The following is a 19,494-nucleotide window of genomic DNA, read 5'->3' as shown; positions in this document are numbered from 1 at the left end:
CTTTGCCTGGGCGGTGGCGATCTGCTGTTGTCCCTTGTGGATTTTGTTAAACAAATGAGTGCTTAAATACGTGTCTATGCAGCGTTTCGGTAAACATAGAAGAAGGTTTATACCGAAAAGCGTCTGCTGTTGCTGTGTTTGTTTGTTGTCAATAAAGACTGAAACGTCCCCCGGGAGTGCTTTTTTCCTTATCGATGGAAATCCGGAGTGAAGGAGAGTGAAGCGGTAATAGATATATATATATATATATATATCTCGAAAACAAGAAGAAGCAAAACTGCCGTCCCGGGTCCCCAGGAAAACAGACAACTCCACGAATCCAGTATCCAGGCAAGGTTTTTTATTAAGCAACGCTTAACAGAGAGAGAAAACTGACGCGTTTCGGGCGGGGTGCCCTTGATCACAGTCAATTAAAAACCCCTCACACCTGAACTTTTAAGCTGCATGTGCATACCATGTGACACCTATAAACACGGAAGACATACTATCATTACGTATATTTTGGCATATGTTCGGGAAAAGGGGAAAAGACACATAATGTTAACGTGGCTTAAGCTTCCCTGACACAAAAAAGTTAATATCTGAATGAATTCAAAATATAATGGTGACACAAATTCTAACCGCATAAATGCTTAGTGTCACATATTTATAAAAGTTTTACAAGGGCCAGAATGGTAAAGATTCTATCATTTATGTACACCGTCAGTAAAAGAGTAAATTAGATAAAATAAATACCATTATTTCATCACATGCTAACCAAACTTTAACTGAGTATATTGACACAATTAATAATCATTATCTATACAGGAATATACATATAACTATAAAAATAAATGTCACTCATATATGTACATATTATTGTCGTCCATTTACTCTATATACAAACGACCATGTCTCATATGTACATCTGTGTTGGAAATACTATGTTCAGTGGATATTATCTTGATACTCAATAAATACTGTACAAATATATACAAATATACATAAAAATCAAACAATTCATGCCCTGTTTGTGAGTGGGTGGGGACATCGTTATATAGTGATGGCAACCCCACCTAAATATGCTTAATAAGGGGACATCAAACTAATGATGGCAGCCCCTGATTTCCCAAACAGGTCTCCTACGTCTAATAGTATATTTACCCCAACAAAAATAATGGGATTGTGTGCCCAACATCTAGTGAGTAACATAATGCAAAAGTAAACATAAATGAACAAAGTCATTAAATATTGTTTCACTTTGAATATGGTAGTTGTGCATACATCATGCACCAACATACAGTAATGATGGATTTAATTCAAAGTTCAAACGTGAAATATATACATGGGGCGAAGTGAAGGAAAAGTAAGTCAACTTACTAAAAAACAGAAAAGGGGGTGTATACAATGATTAATTTTATTTAGTGAGTCAATATGGTGACCTGAGAGGGGAGGCGGACTACACTGATATACTTTTAGGCAAAAAAATATATATAGTGCCTACTAACACCAGACGTCACGTTAAGGCTAATGTATACAGAGTATAGTGACTTTATAAGAAATGATATAGGTCCTCAGTAGTGTTAAGCCCATTCGGGACCTTGGTATCTAGCTCTAATATCATTCTGGATTCCAGTTGGCGAAGTAACTTGTCTCTGTCTCCTCCTCTACGAGGACGAGGCACAGAGGTGAGGACATAGTAGCTGAGACATTCCAAATTGTTACTGTGTACACTTTTAAAATGTCTCGCCACCGGGTAGGCATTGTCGTTGTTTACAATTGCTCGGAGATGCTGCAAAATCCTGACGTGCACCGCAAGCCGAGTACTCCCAACGTACCTCAGGCCGCAAGTACACGTCAGGACATACACAGCAAACTCCGATATATATATAGTAAAACACCTTTACAACTAAACTTTCATTCCACATACCTTCACTCCCCATACCAATATAACAAAAGTACCATTACACCGCAATACTATAATAACGCATGGTTTTACATTTTAAATGCTTTTACCACGCATGCTTTCACAACGAAATTTGTTGTAAAAGCATGAATGGTAAAAGCATATGTTTTTAATATTTAAGTTTAAGGTAAGTATATGGTTTTAGTTTGGGGGTGCAGGATATATGTTTTGGGGTCATATATTTATATATATATATATATATATATATGTATATGCACACACACACACACACAATTACAACATACAGAGGCCGAGCAAAGTGAAAAGCATTTCTCCCTCAAGTACCTCTAAAGTGATAATATGTGAGCCTTTGTTTCCCCTCCATTGCATCTAGGTGTGAGGCTCCCAGCCAGGAAACTCCAACACAAAGAGGCCTTATGGCCCCTTGACTTCAGCTTTTGTTATGACCAACACTGGATTCTGATAACCCCCTCCCCTCCTTCACATTTCTGCTCGGAACAAAAGCAGACAACGTGCAGGCACTGCTGAAAGTGTCCCAGGATGGGTTCAGAATCTTTCTGTTAACTTCGGGATTAGTAGAAAAGGAATGTGGCACTCTGCTGAAAGCGGACCGTTTTGCAGCAGGGTACATGTTGCTATCCTTTGAATATAGTGGGTAGACGACATCTACCCGAGTCTTCCATCGGCTTGAGCCCTGCCTGTACCAGAGGGTACCTTCCCATTTTAAGCGCTTGAAAACAGGTAAGGTTAGTTGTTAATTTTGTCACTACCATTATCTTTGAATGCCTCGGGAATATACTTTCACACACATCACTCATTATAGCACTTCATTTAGACGGGGAACATCGTTTACAACAAAACTTTTACCACGCACTACCATTACAACGCAGGAATTAAAACGAAAGTCATTACAACGACTTTCGCTGGAGGGCGCTGTTGGATAGGGAATAGTTTAATTTTCTATCCAACACCTTCCCTACTATCCACGGGGACTGGAGTTGGAATAGAAAATTAAACTATTCCACTATCCAGCGCCCCACAACGCAAGTCGTTGTAACGACTTGCTTTTTAATACCTGCTTTGTAAAGGCATGCGTGGTAAAAGCATGCGTTGAAACGCCATACAACCCATTTAGATACCTACCCTCACTGTTTTCATTCACTATGCAAGAAATGAGGCTGTTTGTTCAATACCACTCTGCACCCTGGCGGCCTTTAAAAAAAGATGCATTAACTTGAGTAAAGTGTCACTGTTGGCATTAATGCTTCCTTTATAAACCTAGCAGTAATAGTAGACTTTCGTGTGTGTGATTTAAAAACAAAACACTGTACAGTACTTGTGCTTATTTAAATGTATGTGTTTTGCAAATATATAACACGCACACTTACATCACACATGAGGAGAGGGCACTTTTACTGAAATAAGGTCAAGGATCTTTTGCATTTTAAAAGAGATGTTAAAATTATCAGTCTTCAAGCTGCAGTGGGTGTGTTAGCCGTCTGAGCTAACACACTAAGCTACTAAGGCACAAGCATGCAAGCAGTGTATGTGTATAATTTTTAACAGAGAATCACCATTTGTTTTTTATTTTGTTTTAATAGCTCCAAGCATTTTGTTTTTTTGAGCACTGTGCATTTTTGGCTCATTATGTTGCGGTTCACCATAGAAAATAACTTTGGTTTGTGCGCTTCTTCATGGCTTCTGTCACCCCATTACCAGTCCATTTAAAACAAATATATGGATGCTTCACATTGTATTTCATCATGATTTTTCTAAGAGGATTTGCTTTCCAGATGATGTGAATAGATATTATATTCATGCAGCATATGATTTGTACAGTGCATACTGTGAACTGAGTTGCATTCAGGTATTTTGCAAAGATGTTGTGGGTGCATTTTTATGGCGGGACTTGATTGAGAGCTCTGGAGTTGAGGCAGAATGCAGTGCTAGTTTCGCACAGTGCCAGTCAATGGGTCCTAGAGGTGTCAAAACTACATACACCTCCAAACTTTTGCCTCTCCACATACCACAGAGAGTGATGGTGTGATGCAAATAACATGAGCTCTATCCAGGTGAATACGCACTATTAGGCAGTTTCTGTGATCTATCAGAAGTAATACAGAGAGAGGGCTTTGGGTCAGCTCACTTCAACCTGTGCTTTTTGTGTGGCTTTCATGGCTTGCCATTTCTTGGATGAACTGTCCATCAAGACCATGACATGCATATCTAAATTGCAAATCTGTCTTAAGACCCCTCATATGGTGATGTATGTGAGGAAATGCACCTTCTTTTCACGTTAAGTAAAAATTTGGAGTAGTATTTGCACTGATATTTGTCGCTGCACTCGCATGGTCAGTTACTTAGCACACATAGCCTTGGCTGCAGCGCACAGACACCATACACTACCGTACACAGAGTACAAAAAAATTTGAGGGAACATTGCTCCCGGACCTGTGAAATTTCACAGAATGACTGATGGTCCTATCTGAGAAGAGCCTAAATGTCTGCACCTACGGTAGTTCCTGTACCAGGACAACTAAGTAAACTTCAGGCATCCTAAGGCTGACCTCCTGCAGTGGCATAACACAGGCCCCACATTCCCCAAGGTGCGGAGGGCCCCAGAGCTTCAGGGGCCCCTCAGCACAGTAGTCGAGCCTGAGAGCTCCGGATTCATTCTGGAGCGGCCCCTCCATGTACCTTACAGGAGGGCCCCCTCAACTTTCATTACGCCAGTGATCTCCTGGTAAAGTTACAGAGAAAGAAAAATCTATGAGATGCCTTTTCGTGCAACTACCCAGCAAAGCTTTGGCAACTGGATGTGGTCTGACTCTTCTGTTGCCCTCTGCCTAACACCATGTGAGTCTCTAAGTGCCTGCCCTTAGATCCTGGGGGGCTTTAGAAGTGTACTCCCATGGTAGATTGGGACTTAAAGGACTAAAGTCGGAAGGTAAAGTCTTTGACCAGAACAAACCTGGCTGGAGTCTACAACCCATGCTCCACTGCAGTCAGTGTCAAATTACTCTTATGTCCTGTTCTACCGCAACCAGTGTCTATCATTGAACTTTTGCTTCTTTGGGTTGTTTCTTATTAACAATTTAAAAATTAATATCTCTGGTTCCTCTTATCAGATCATTGTCATTTTGGTGTCATTTTGTTTATTAAATTGCTCTTAGATTTTACAATTAATTTTGGGATTTATATTGTTTTGAATTTTGACTTAATTGCTGTTTTAGTATTGCATATGTACTTTACACATTGCCTCTGATTGTCTGTTCTGTGCCATAGCTACTTGGTGGTTGAGTCAGGTTACTTAGTGACTTTAGTGGTTCACCCTGACATGAGTTGTGATTATTATTTGATGTCGGTAGTGTCCAACCCCAAATAATACTCCAATTTCTTACATTTATCCCTAGTGTACATCCAATAGGTCTGACTGAACATTGCCATTTATAGCTTGACTTCCATAAGGAAACACATCTTGAACTGGCATCAGTTTTCCATCATGCCTGTCATCCATTCGGGGACCACAATTCATATTGGCTAGGAGAAATGTTTAATTGCATCCAAAACAAACACAATAATAGGACTGGCTGTGTTCAGCATTAAAGTAAAAAGATGGTAACAATGCCCCCGAGAGGGGACAAGGAGGTTTTCCAGACTCACAAAGATGGCGCCAAAAAGGATTGCATCGAGTTGGAAATTTTTCTTTCAGCACAATTTGTGATGCCATGTGAGAAACATACAAAGTTTAAACATTTAAAAGAAATGTTAGCAAAAAAAGATCTGCACATTGGCTATTGCGGGACAAAAACAAAAAAGACACTTTTGAAAACTTTATTTTTCAGAAGAATAAATACCCTTATCCACTTAGTTTGCTAAACTTTCAATAAAAACTTTACCTTATGTCACAACCATGAACTTCTATCATTTCCATCTAGAACCTCTTAGACTACAAATGCTGCCACATCCTTATGCAACCAGTGACCACAGTGTATTCACAAGCACTGGCAAAGCCAATTGGTCTTGTGGCGGTCGCAAGCATTTTAGCTTTGCAATTCTTGTTTTACTTAATCATGGTTTTTGCTAAACTTTTTTGTTGGAGAAACTGCCAGGTCCTAATCAATCTAAATAAAAAGAAACATTTGGTCTCAAAAAGCATACATTGCCACCATAGTTTCTGGCAATTAAAGTAACTAAGTTGTGTGTGGATGTGTTTCTTGTGACAGGTACAAATGCACTCAAAGTCAAGTTAGCCAATGCCTGAAGTGGGCTAACCCTCTGCCACATGCTGTATGTTGGAGGGGGTGGACAATAATGTAGATGACAAAATAACAGACAAATCAATGAACATGGCTTGCTGAACGCCCCTGTAAGTATATTGTACTTATAATTTTCATACAATCAAAAGGTCTTGCCTAAGTCCAGACCTAACATGAATCACAGGAGGATAAGAAACCCCTTGCAGCAGTGAAAGTAAGGGATCTATTGAAATAAATATTCTTGCCCTGAAGGCACAGGAGGTCCACTTTAACCCATGCTGAACGTTAGATCTCATACTGTAAGAAGTGCCAAATCAAGCTGGAGAGAAGTAAACCAGTAGTTTTGCATCTCATACAATTGAAGGCATGTCGTGATGGATAGGAGTTCATTGGAAACACAAATATTTTCTCTTAAAGTGAAAGAGATGTGTCTCAACCCAATTTGAATGAATGTGTTCTGCAGTGTAAGGATGGTAATCTCACACTCAGTAAAAGTATACAGGAGGATAGTGATGCCCCATGTGGTGTAGGAGATGCATGCCTTCCCACTGTAACAATACCTGGCCGAGAGCTGAACAACGTCTTTTATAGTGTGCAAGTCATACCAATCTGGAAATATTTAAAAAGAGTAGAGCAATGTATTCTGGTGGAAGAGATGCATTGTCAGTACAGGAAAATGTAAACAGTAGCTCAGTGATGTCTCATACAGCAGGTTCTCAATCTATGCATAAGTAAACAAGAGTTTCCCTTATGCTGCAGGTGATGCTGTCTTCTTCTTGGGGAGGAAATAGTAGCTAAGTAACGTCTTGTGGCACAGGAGCTTTCATATGTTATAGGGGGCAGTGGTAAACTGAAGTCTTACATTGTCAACAATATACCATACTACCTCTGCGTTCAAATTTTAGGAAATTGAACACCCAAAACTTAAAACAAAAAAAATATATGAATATTACTAATAATAATAAAATAAAATTTGTAAACTCTTTAAAGTAGCTTTATTTTTTTTAATAAACAGTAACAATTGACTTGCCCAGGTGGCAGTGGGCGCATTTGGCCTACATGACAGTCCGCTCCTGAGGCAACAGCATCAGACGATGGTTCCCTTCCTCCCACTCCAGCACCCTTTGCCATGGGCTAAGGGAGACCCAGTCACTTAATCTCACACTGTTGGAAGACCAGCCCTCCTCAACCTTTGGGAACAAAGAGGCAAAGGTGTTCCCAGAAGAGATGACTTTCGGTCCATGAATACCACAGTATCTCTTGCATTAAAGATGGGTGATGCTTGGGATCCCAATACATTAGGAAGTTGGAAGGGGGCACTTTCAATAAGGAAGAGCAAATGGCCTGGGGAGGACATTACAGTTTGCAGAGAAATGTGTAAGGTGCTAATAACGTGAAGGGATGAGAAGAAGGAAGTGCTGACTATCAGTCAGAATCGGTTAGGTTAGCGAGTTGAAAGAAGCAGATAGCAGGCCTGCTTAACCAGTTAGCAATATAGAGGAGTATGAATGAATACAATGGCTGGGGGATCACAAACTTGAATAGGTTCAAGATTTCTCCTACAAAATATGACCTTGTTACAAGACTAGACAGGATGCAAAGTTACATAAAGTAAACATCACTTCACTGTAAATCACTAGACCCTATGCAGGAATAGAAGCAATTTGTCTTATACCAACCTAGATAGCTCTTACGTTTACAAAATCCGGGCTCGATGAAGGCCTTGCTGCACAGTGTTGGGTGCCATTTTCTGTTGTAAGATTTCAACAATAACAAATAAAGACAAAATGATACCAGAAAAAGAACAATAACTTATATTTTACAAGCATGTTTTGGTTATCTTGCCAAATAAATGTGGCAGTAGAAGCAGTTTACGTAACTTTTTGGTTTATTTGAGCATGCCTTATGTAAAAATATATTTGGTATGAAGGAAAGAAAGCTCACTATGTCATATCTGGTGGTCAAATAATGACTACAAAGGATGGAGCGATTTGTATTGTATCTCAGTCTTTTATGAATGGGTGGAGGGTAACTTCATCTGTGGTGCCAGCAAACACCTCTGTCAAACACACAGCCATTTGTGAACAAGAATTACTTTCCCACACTTTAGTTCTTATAGAGACCTACAGGAGCATTGAAGATATCAAGAGGCTGATTAGGGTGCAAACAAAATGTCAACCTTCACAAAATCTCTTTCTCCTATGCCAATGTATAGGAGCATCATATCGATCTTATTGCCTTAATGCTGCTGGACCCAAACTTAAGGTTTACTTGTAGACGTAGGGGTCCCTTTGGTTGTCATTTCCGGCCTCTAAAACATGATCCACTTGGTTAGACACTAAAAAAGGTATTCCATACAAAGCCCCTTCAATTACTGGCTTGTGAGTTCGGGGCTGCGGTAAGCATGAAGAGCTAGCTGTAGTCTATCAGAATACCAAGTTCAGGAATATCGACCGGCACTTACAAATGGTGCAAAATAGTCACTTCAAACATATTTTTACGGTAAGCATAGACTTGAGAGTGAATATTTAATATTCTTAATCTGCATCCAGTTAACTTGATGATATGTTGGTATTTAATGTTGTTGAGCCAATGTATGTGTAGGGTGGTGTAAAACCTTCTATATTTTGGTAGATACCACCCTGACCACAAGCATCAGCAAATTAGAAATGTATTTAAATGAGGGTCTCTGCGTACAAAAAAACTTATCAGAGAGTTATAAGGTGCCCCAAGCACATCTTATTCTATAGGAAAAGTTTTGATTAAGTCCACGTTGAGTTGGGAATGCGCAAGAGCCCGTTAGTTTACAATACAAATAATACACCAAAACACCCCTGTCACTATATTATGAATATACTTTAAGTGATAAGAAGCAGGTAATTCTCTTATGGTTTACAGTTTTAGTTTCTCAAATAGGCTGAGCCTCTGAACTTTGTCCCTAAGGGAGATTCTGACACAAAGGCACACACAGTAGCTGAATTCAGATGCCTCATCTTACCCACACCTGACCAATCTGGTGATTACTGCTGCAGTACTTAGGATTATTCTCCTTGAGATACTATGGGCTAGCAAACGCAACCCCAAGGGTCCATTCTGTACCACCAGAAGCTGCGGCACCTTAATTTGTAAATGTCAACTACCCATAGCTATTTCAAGGGCATAGAGGTGAATGCATCATAAATGTAAGTATATATTGTTACTTTTGATGATTGAGAATTAAGTCTGCTTAATCTCAGGTAGATCCAGGGAATTGTTTTCTGTCATTTTGTTCCAGTGTCCCACAATCCTCAAAATGCAATTAACACTTTCTTCTTGCTGCGAAATATGACACCCTTGATATTGGTACCCTAGGTGGTTGCATCATTTTGCCTTGTCCTAGGCTAAGACTGAATCAACAGGAATGTAATGTGAGACAACAAAGACGTGCATCTTTGCTCCTGGCCTTGAAGGTGATCTATTGTGAGCTCCAAAATCTCTCAAACCATTTTTTGACTTAAAAACTCAAATCAGAACTTCTGGGAAACCCTGGACAAAAATCACTTTTTGAACCCAATCTGCATATTCTTGTAACCTTGAAGGACTTTAGAATAGAGGATACTTGGATGGGAAAGCACGCTGTACGAATAATCCCTTAACTGATGTGGGGGCTAGGGACAAGAGGACCCTTTGATGTTTTTGGTCATCTAAGATCAGTACACCAGAAGGAATTTAGATGGGAGCAGAGAGAGTAAGGTTGTGTCTGCATAAAAAGTCTATATTGTGCCCTCTGTGCTTTAGAAAAGCATGTTCAGGTACTTCCACTGGACCAACATTGTTGAGAAAAAGAAATTTAGCATAAGTAAGACATTTTTCACATGTGGCATCCATTGTCTGAGCTCCTTCCACAGCTATAAAATTAAGAGCATTGGCCCATACGTAGTTCCACATTTTCCCATGGACAAGGAATGGGGAAAATGTACATCAAGCCATTTATTTTTAGAAATGCTCCATACCGGTCAAATTTGTAACTGAACAACAATAAACCTGTTTTAAGCTCAGCAAATGTAACATTTGTTTGATGGTTGTCCTCATACAAACCCCTTGTGCTCCATTACTGATTTATTTCAGTATTATTGTTCAACACACGTTCTGGAGCAACCATTATGTAAACTGGAACATTATAAAGTCTGATAACATTCTAAATCTTCATTGAGTCTTCTCACGTCCTTCTATATATAGTGAAAATCTGGGCAACATATGCAGGCCATCCCCACCGCATCACAGGGGAGAGAAGCAAGCCTCTAGAAAACAAAAGGAGGCATTGAACTGCCTACTGTTTGCACCGTCCTGTTAGGCAGGAGACATCAACAGTAATCCATCCAAGAAGGGTGTTTTTTCTCCTTTGTCCACAAATTGTTGATGGTGTGGTTGAGTCACTGAGGTGGGCAGAAGTTGTTGGAGATGTCTACTTCAATGTTGAATAGTCTTGATTGTTATTACTGCAGTGCTACACACTCAGCGAGGACCTTCCTGTCCCAATGGCAGCACTAAAGTCATCTCCAACACAGCTCAGCTTGGGCGCTCCACCATGCTAAAGTGATCCACTAATCTGCAAGGAAAAGAAAAATCATTCAGCGCTGATGAAGCAGACAAACAAGAATCTGAAGCACAACTCAACTAGATGGAGAAGTCAGTGGTTTCATCTCATTCCATACAGCAACAGAGATGGGACCAGATGGGTAAGATGGGTAGGCAACTTCAACCTACAGACAGGTCTGACCTCCAACTGCCCTATTTCCATTGCTATCAGTGAGTGTAGGGAAATAGTACACAAATTGCAATTTCTACATTTTGTTCCTCTCTGATGACACTTTGCCAAGTTCTTATAAAAACCTTAATTTCCTAAAAGATCTACTTTAGTAGCCCCTTTGCAGAAATTAAGTCCTGCCTGTATTGTATTTTCATAGGGTGAAAGCTAAGGGACAATAACAACTCAATGCTTGGGTTGCGCTTACTACGGTGGAAATGTGCTCAAAGGTACTGACGTAAAGGACAATGGTATCTGTTTCTTTTAGCCCCGGGCACTGAGCGTACCTGGCATGGAGATGCCAGTTTACTTCAACTGCCCGAAGTCCAGATAAACTAAAGATTCATTATTCCATAACTTCAACCCCAAAAAACCCACAAGCCCAACAACAAGAAATTGGTTACTTCCAATACTGATGATCCGTGATTGTAGGACACCCAGGTGAAAAGTACCCAGGCTTCTGTGCATCACTAATTTGTAATGAAAACATTTCCAGGCATTTCGAATATCTACAGCCTCGACAGCGGAATGCTCTGAAAAGCCCTCAAAGCTTGAATCTCATAGCCTTCGAAATGCTCAGAATCTAAGTCTAAATATATTGTAAATGACACAAACTCTGGCCTCTGGTGCAGGACTTAATAATTTGTAAAAAGATTAAGTGCCAGGGCTCTTCTCAGGAAGCCACTGCAGCCTGAAAGATGTTATTCATTTTTAATGTATATTGACTTATTAAATACTGTTGTTGTACTTATCTTAAAATTTGACAGGCAGCACCACCATGTGGTGGACTGTCACAAGAGCCAGACCTACTAATTAAGTGCCGGTGCCAAGCACCAGATGGAACCGGCTCAAATTAAGCTCTGCGCTGGTGTATTAAAATACTGGGTAATCCAATGTTTTGCAGAGTTGAGAAATTGGAATCAAAATGTATTCAGAAGTGCAGTACACCCCCCTCCCCCCCCCCATCTTTGTCTACTGTTGTTCAATATAACAGGCTGTTCAATTGTGATGGGAATGTTGATTCTGGGAATTTCCCAAAGTTTGAGAATCTGTCTGTTTTGTTTTTGCATGTGGCTCAAGCGTGAACATAAATTACAGTCCCCAGCGCGATTTTCGGGGCTAGGATGGCACCCGATGAGATTTTCTCATGACTGTTGACAATGAGAAAGCTGCTTATTTAGTAGAAAATCTACTTGAGCAGCAGCAAAGAATCAGCACCCTCTGGCATGCTTTGTGGTGTTGTTCGTGCTGATTTTACAGCACAGAACAAGCGCCCAGCACTAAAATCAATGGGGCTTTCTGAATTCATCTCCATCGTGGAACTCTGCGGGATCTCGCAGAGATTTTATGTAACTCGTGGATTTCTGTGGAGTGAAACTCCATGAGTCCCGCCCGCCCAATGAATGAACACACATTGAAAAGATATATTGAATAACAGGGGATAATTAATGAAATGCAACTTTACATACAAGTCCTGCAACGCACATGGAAGCACTGGATGATCTGGACATTGTAGGTTTATATTGGAATAGTGGTATGTGTCCTGGTGAGGCTGCCCAAATTAAAAGCAATCCTGTGCAAAACAATCCTTATTCTGGAAATGTTACACTAGATAGACCCTCTATCTCGAGGATTTCAGAAACGTGTGGTTTTCTGAATGTCCCAGCAGGGAATTCCCAATGTGTTTGTGTACCTCAGAAACATGATGCTGTAAATAAAGGCAAATGTTTTGTTTTACGTGGGATACAAACGTTAAGGTAGCCTGTGCATAAGTGCTTCTAAATTTTAGCAGTCAAGATAACTGAAGCAAAAAGAGAAAACTTAATTTGCCCAGGATCACACAAGTATGATGAAATGTGTAAATTCGTACAACAATCAAGATCACTTGGCTCTTGGGCAGGCACGTCAGCCAAAAAAAAAAAATGCACTTCACCCAGTACAATAACAATCCTGCAAAATATCCTTACCTAGGCATTCCAAGTACAACAGAACATGCTTCCATACAGATCTTTTCCCAGGAATGTAGATTTATGGATATTACAACCACAAAAGAATTGTGATCCAGGAACAACACCAAAAAATCTTAAAACAGAGCACATGAAAACTAAACAAAGACATCGAACCAAAATAGTTTTTCATTATTTTATTTTTTTGGGGTTGATTTTGCCAGGCCTCTTTACCTATGGTTTAAAGCACTCTGAGCAGTGAGCCAGTCCACACCATACTGGCCAATATGGTAAAAACATAGCTGCATGCAGCAAGATTCTGCAGCTAAAGATTAGGTTGGCTCTCTATAAAGCCATGGGGTGTTTGACCCTGTGACATAAAAAACGACAGAAAATCTGAACCCCTTGCTTCATCAACGATAAGTAGCAGAATCTATCAATGGTACCAGAGGAATAATCACATGAGATACACTGAATAGATTCACCATCAGAGAACCATTTTACTTTGTAAATCGAGAGTAAATAGGCAAGTTTAAACACTTAGGCAATGCTAGAAAAACAAGCTTCCCCAAAACATTGATTATCAAAAGCAAACAGTGAGAAGGGGACACGTCACCAGTGAATAGACTGTGGGAAACAGGGGATTAATAAGCAATGATTGTCTTTGTGTGTCTGAATGAAGGTTCTTGTCAGAGATAGTTATGTAAAACATCAGATCATGAACAATTTAAATGGTGTGGAATAGATTAACATAGTGCTGTTCGAACTTTTCCTGGGTCTTCAAATTATATCAATGGAAGGGCAACAAAATGCCCTCATGGTCTTTAGGAAGTTTTCATATTAGATCCCCGCACCACTGGGTTGCCTAGGGTGACTTGTTAAAATAATGTATAGGGTATGTGTTGCAGTAGAAAATTGTACGAAGGGCACCTATACTGATTCTGTTTGTGAATGCCGGTGTTGTGAGCCACCTTCTGGCTTTCTGGAAAGGTGCAGCAGCATCCACATGAATAAAAAAAAATCCTGTGGCAAAATAATCAACTTCCAAAATTGATTATTGGAAATCTCAAGCCGTAGGAATTCGTAACTATCAGATTGACCAACTGCTGCTAGCACAGAGTAGTGCAACAAAGGTGGGCAGGCCAAGTGACCACATCCAGTCAGTTGCAAGAGAGTGGAAAGAGAGTGTGATTGGAAAGCCTGTGAATGCCCACAAACCTTCAAGTGGGAACAGAGCCAGATAGGAGTTTACTGAAACTGTGCTGTTGTGGTAACTCATGGGCAATTTCTAGACGGGTTCTTAGCATATGCTGCAGAGTCATTCGACACAAAGAACGCTTGCACAAAGTGACTGGCAAGAGTCCGGGTTATCACATGAAAGACCGACTGGTGTGGAAATTTGGGATCTTCGTTCATTTTGTACTTTTCGTGAGAAATATAATAAGTTTATCACTTACAAAAACGTCACTACCATGCAGAGCCCTACTCAAGCGCCATGATTAACAATGGATGTACGGTATTTGAATTCAGCATAACTGGGGATGCGTGTGTCTGTGTGTAGGAGAAACAAGTGGCCATGAGTGGTCGAGAAAACCGTGCATTTCTAAGTCTCAATCCCTCCTGTGTAAGAAACTTCACATACAGCTCTCATCTGACTCAGTGCTTATTACAAGAGCAAATCACAGAGAGGCCCAGCATGTTGGGAGTACAATAGTTCTCTTGTGAACCAGGAACTGGATGGCTGCCTGGCATCCCAGCCCGCAGAAACGCAGGATTTCAAACTCGCATTTTCAGATTCAAGTCCAAATATGAAAAAAACCACTTGCAAATGAAAAAAAAATGTGTTGAGATCCACCCTCTCTCAGCTGTTACTCTGGTGCCCCATTGGATCCCTTACTCCCCTTCTCAGGATCCACTTCTGGAATGAGAGCTGGTGCTCAGGAGCTGAGCGAAACCTCTATTTATTGCAGTTAAGAAACTCAGGAGCGTAGGAACGGTGGGGGTGTCGAAGTTTCCCCAACCCACTGTATGCCTCTTTAAGTTTCTGTTTCTCTCCTTGCATGATAAAATATCGCTTTGAAAAAGAGCTAAGCTCTATACCATTGCTGTTTTACTTCTTCCTTTATAAATAGGAGCCCGCGTGCAACACTTAAAAGCAATGTGATCCAACGAGCCAAGGAGGTCTCATCTCACAGTTGAAATGACACCGGATGAGAGCTCCTCTAACAGGTGCACCCCCCTGTGGAGTCAATGGCTGCCGACAAAACTGCTGAACAGACTGAGACGACAGACTAGGAGACTGCGTGACTGAATGTCAACACACCGCCATGTCCGGCACTTTATTTAAAGGGTCGTCTAAAGTAAAGAAAACAAAACGGGTCTCTTAGACCAGTCCAGCATCGCTAACAATCACCAACAAAAGGCATTCTAAAAAGAACAGTGGCTGGTTTGAGGAGGCCAGCTTAGATTTTGAGTTCTGTTTCACATCAGTCACCAGATGGCCCCTTTAAACTTCTTAGAAAAAGAATAAGAAAGAAACGTAAATGTTTTTTCAGGAAAGGCCAGGACCGGAAACAGTGTTCCTGATCACAATTTTCACACTGATCCAGCTACCATAACGAAACCAACAAGGCTTAAATACCAGAACACTGTGTTTATATAATTAAAGTCGAGGCCTGCAGACACGCTGACCAATCACCCTGGAATCATACCATCACCCAAGCGGAGGGTGTACCTTACCCCATTCCAGCACTGACCTGCGTGTCACCTACTGGTCATTTACCTTGGTGGTAGCCTCCCACCCTAATGGGCAGGAAGATGAAGCCGCTCTCCTTAAGACATCAGGGTGCTTGGCACTCGGATACTCTGTCGGGCCCGCACCCCTTCAATGGCCTGCTGGTTCTTGAACTTGACCAGGCCCAGCGTGATCTCAGCGTTCCAGCCCGAGTCCTCCTGCGGGCAGCGGAAGTCGATCTCTTCCTTGTCCTCGGTCACCACGGTGAAGTAGATGTACCGCTCCTTCCACTCCACGCACTCCACCGCCTTCATGCGGGAGAAGGCCAGCTCCTTGCAGCGAGATCCCGCACTCTTGGGGTCAAAGATCTGCAGGCCCTTCTCGGTCAGCAGGCAGCGCTTCTTCTTCCACAGCTGCAGCAGGCCGCCGCTCCGCTTCTCCAGAAGGCCCTCCTTCAGCACCTTCTCGGTGCCCATCTTGCTCCCTCGTGCCCGTCCTCAAGCTTCCAGTGCAGCTGTGCCCACAGATGCAGATGCTGTGCTCCTGGAAAGAGGAAACATTTGTTAAGCTATAATTGACTTCCATTTACCAGTTATTACAGCCATTAGCTGCCACCAGTCTTCCTGTTGCATTCAGCACAACTCTCTGCTCTATTCCACCTGCCACTTCTTACAGGTTTGTAGCTGCCTGTCCTTCCCTCCTACGGATTGTCTTTCTCTGACACATATATGCTATTCTCTCTCTCTGCCACTCTCCTGTTTCCTCGCAGTCTTTCCCTCATTGGTCCGTTCACTCCTTCTCCCCTTCATTTGGTAATATCTCTCTCTTCCTCCCTGGGTCAATCAGTTTCATGTCTCCCTTTATTCCTCGATGTTTACGACTCCACCTCTGGCTCATTCTCTCTCCCTGTCTTTGTCTATCTTATTGTGTCTTCTTCATGTTATGGTCTGCTTCGCGTCCTTTCCCTAGATGTCTCCCCCCTGGCAGTCTTCCTATCAGTGTCTCTTCCTGTGAAACCTGCCCTTCGTTATCCCTCTCTCTTTACTGCATCCTCCTTTCCTCTCGCTCTTAGTGCGTCTCCCCGCGCCTCTCTCATTGTCTTTTCTCCCTCGCTACTTCCTTCTTGCACTATCTCAACAACCTTGTCCCGGCGCATCTTTCGGTATCCCCAGTCATAACATCTGAGCGATGTCCTCTTCGCATCCATCCCCCGCCCCCCATTCTACCCACGCGCTCTGGCCCTTCTTGTCTCTCTCAGCTCGGTGACTCATGCTGGGTCTCTTCCGCTCTGTCACTTTCTCTCCATCTTCTCTTTCCTCTCTCCCTCCTTCGTCGGTTTCGCTTCTCCTGCCCCTTTCCGCGCCCGTCTTTCTATTTCCTTTACTTCTTCTCCTCTCCCTCTTTTCCTCTATCTCTGTCTGGCGCTCTCTCTGTACCCCCGCCTTTTCTGGACACTCTGTCACTCCCTTCCCCTCTCTTCTTTTCTGCGGCCCCTTATCCTCCTCCTCTCCACCGGTTACACCCTCTTCTACCGTTACCTCCTTCTTTCTCCGTACTGTACTCCATCCTGTCCCTTTACGCTCGTCTCCCACTGCCCTTGCCGCGTTACCTTTCCTTCTCCCTCAACCTGACCCTGCCTGTCTTTTTCTGCTTCTTCCCTCTCGTTGCTTCGGTTACCGTTCACTTCTCTCGCTGAAGTGCTTCCCCCACCCCACCCGCCCCCCTGTACTCCCCCAAAATACAGCGAGCCCTTCATATAGCCCCCACACGAAAAAGGAGTAAGGGAAACCTCATACATACATCTGTTGTTCTCTTCAGCGAGCATGGCAGCTCCTGGCCGTCTGTGAGCGCAGCCAGCTGCCGGGCACCGCTCTTCACTCGCAGGGCTCCAGGGCGTCTCTGCCAGTGCGTGGGATATGACCTTTCATATTTAGCCCAGCCGGAGAATATTTCTGCGGCTTGTTAACTCTGTGCCTCCCCGCTGCTGTCAGCAGGGTGTGTGATCCTCTGCTCTCCCACGGGGGATATGTCGGTACATGCCTGCGCTGTCTCTCACTCTGCTTCCCACATGCACATTCCATGGGCTGGGCCTGATTCTCGACCCGCCCCTCTTCTACTGACAGACACGGCGTCCAACCAGCGCACAGGAAACCTCCCGAGCATCCAATCAGACTCCAGCCAGGTCTCAGCCAAAAGAGTCCTGCCAACACAGCTGTAATCCATTCATATTCTGGCCTTTACCGCTCCTCAGTGGGTCTCAGTCTTGGTCTCTGGCCATGCTCAAGTAGAAAACACCGAGGAATGTCCTCATATTATATTGCAGTTTCCTGAATGTATTTCCATACAGTTTTTTTTACTGTTATGTTTTTGTAGACATTGTGCACTTAAGCATCCTCTAGAAAATACTGTGTTCTTTCAGATAACTTCCCTTGCACCAAGTCAGGGCACAAGTGGGGGGTCCACGCGGGTGGACGGCGTCCCCCACTTCTTTCACAGGGTGGATACCGTCCACCCTGCCAATAAGTTGGGCCCCACTAAAAAAGATGCTGAATTTGTCCCGGTGTAATTTCAAAACACCGGGACACATTCAGCAGCGTCTGCACGTTGTTTGCTTCGATCACAACAACTTGCAGGCGGGGACAGGGCTTTCTTATTTCTGACTCCTGCTGGGATACTCAGCGGTCATCAGGCCTCCTTAAGCTGGAGTTTCCTGGCTGGCAGCAGTCAGGAGCCTCACACCTGAAGCAAATGCAACAGAGGGGAAACAAAGGCTCGCACCTTGTTAGCACTTCACACATACTTAGGAGAGCAGCTTTTCACTTTGTTCAGGTTCTGTTTAGGGGATCTGCATGCACTGTTAGAATGTCAGATGTGTTGTTCTTTCCCAGTATCTGCACAACATAAATTGCATTTATATAGTGCCTACTACCCCTGAGGAGGCGTTGTGATATTTCAATATCACTATTTCTTTTAAAGCACGATGGCTATAGAAAGCTTAATGCTGACAAAAGGTAACATTGTTTTATATGTAGCGTACAAAAGTGTAAATCTTCTGCCCAAATCAGGAGGTGTTGCAAGTATACTCAAAATGTGCTCAAATGTACTCATGCTAGACCTGCTAGGGCTTAAGATCTGATATCACTTCTTGTGATGCCAGTCCTGTGATGTCACGTGCTGTGAGGTCACGTGCGGTGATGTCACACATTGTGATGCCATGCGCTGCGATGCCACACGCTGCGATGTCACTTGCATATCGATTAACTAGGTTAGTCCCTCCACTTCTTTTTTAGGAATTGTGCCCTGCGCCAGGTGGAGTGTGATTCTCATTCAGCATGACAGTTTCCTTGTATGCTGGGTCTTAATTGTTGTTTTAAATATTTTTTTTATAGATAAAATGCATGTTAGCAAGCAGCTTAGTCCAAATGGAGGTTGATGAAAACGCAGTAAACGGAGTAAGTTTACACTCCCGGGTCCTCTGAAAAGAGTCCTGATTACGGGCGTAGGATCCGGTGGGGGCTCAAAGGGGAGATTGAACTCCTCCAGATGTTTAAGAGTAGGGGTGCAAGGGACAATACTGCCACCTACTGATTTTGGAGTGGAAACTGGAGAGTAAACAGTGGCTGAACATGACTCTGAAGAAATGCTGCACACCTCAAAAGTCTCTTCTGAGTGCTATATATTCTGCTGAGCACCCTCTGTACACGCTCTCAGGCCTCTTTGTTGTCTTTGGTTTGTTACTTATATAACGTAATTAATGGGGTGTTGAGCCTCTATTAAAATCATTCTGTTTGTCAAGTTAGGTTAGCCAGCAGGTTCATTAACATACAAATAGCATCTTTGGTGAAGCTCAGCACCTCAATTAC

General features: G+C 42.5%; 1 protein-coding gene across 2 annotated transcripts; it reads right to left on the bottom strand.

Moving 5' to 3' along the window:
* Positions 1-5,726: 5,726 nt before the first annotated feature.
* Positions 5,727-17,702, bottom strand: PHLDA3 (pleckstrin homology like domain family A member 3). 2 transcript variants are annotated; one of them, XM_078644190.1, is made up of 3 exons: positions 17,432-17,702; positions 15,680-16,174; positions 5,727-10,753 (listed from the first exon to the last, which is right to left on the bottom strand). In XM_078644190.1, the coding sequence occupies exon 2, from the start codon at positions 16,105-16,107 to the stop codon at positions 15,730-15,732; it is 378 nt and encodes a 125-aa protein (XP_078500316.1). In that variant the 5' UTR covers positions 16,108-16,174; positions 17,432-17,702; the 3' UTR covers positions 5,727-10,753; positions 15,680-15,729. The 2 variants fall into 2 exon arrangements, with proteins under 2 accessions (XP_078500316.1, XP_078500317.1); XM_078644191.1 differs by lacking the exon at positions 17,432-17,702 and adding an exon at positions 16,862-17,131.
* Positions 17,703-19,494: the final 1,792 nt, after the last annotated feature.

This window comes from Lissotriton helveticus, chromosome 5_1 (assembly GCF_964261635.1).
Source record: "Lissotriton helveticus chromosome 5_1, aLisHel1.1, whole genome shotgun sequence".
Classification (NCBI taxonomy): Eukaryota; Metazoa; Chordata; class Amphibia; order Caudata; family Salamandridae; genus Lissotriton; species Lissotriton helveticus.
Note: the sequence above shows the minus strand (reverse complement) of the source record. Positions and strands in the feature narration are given on the sequence as shown.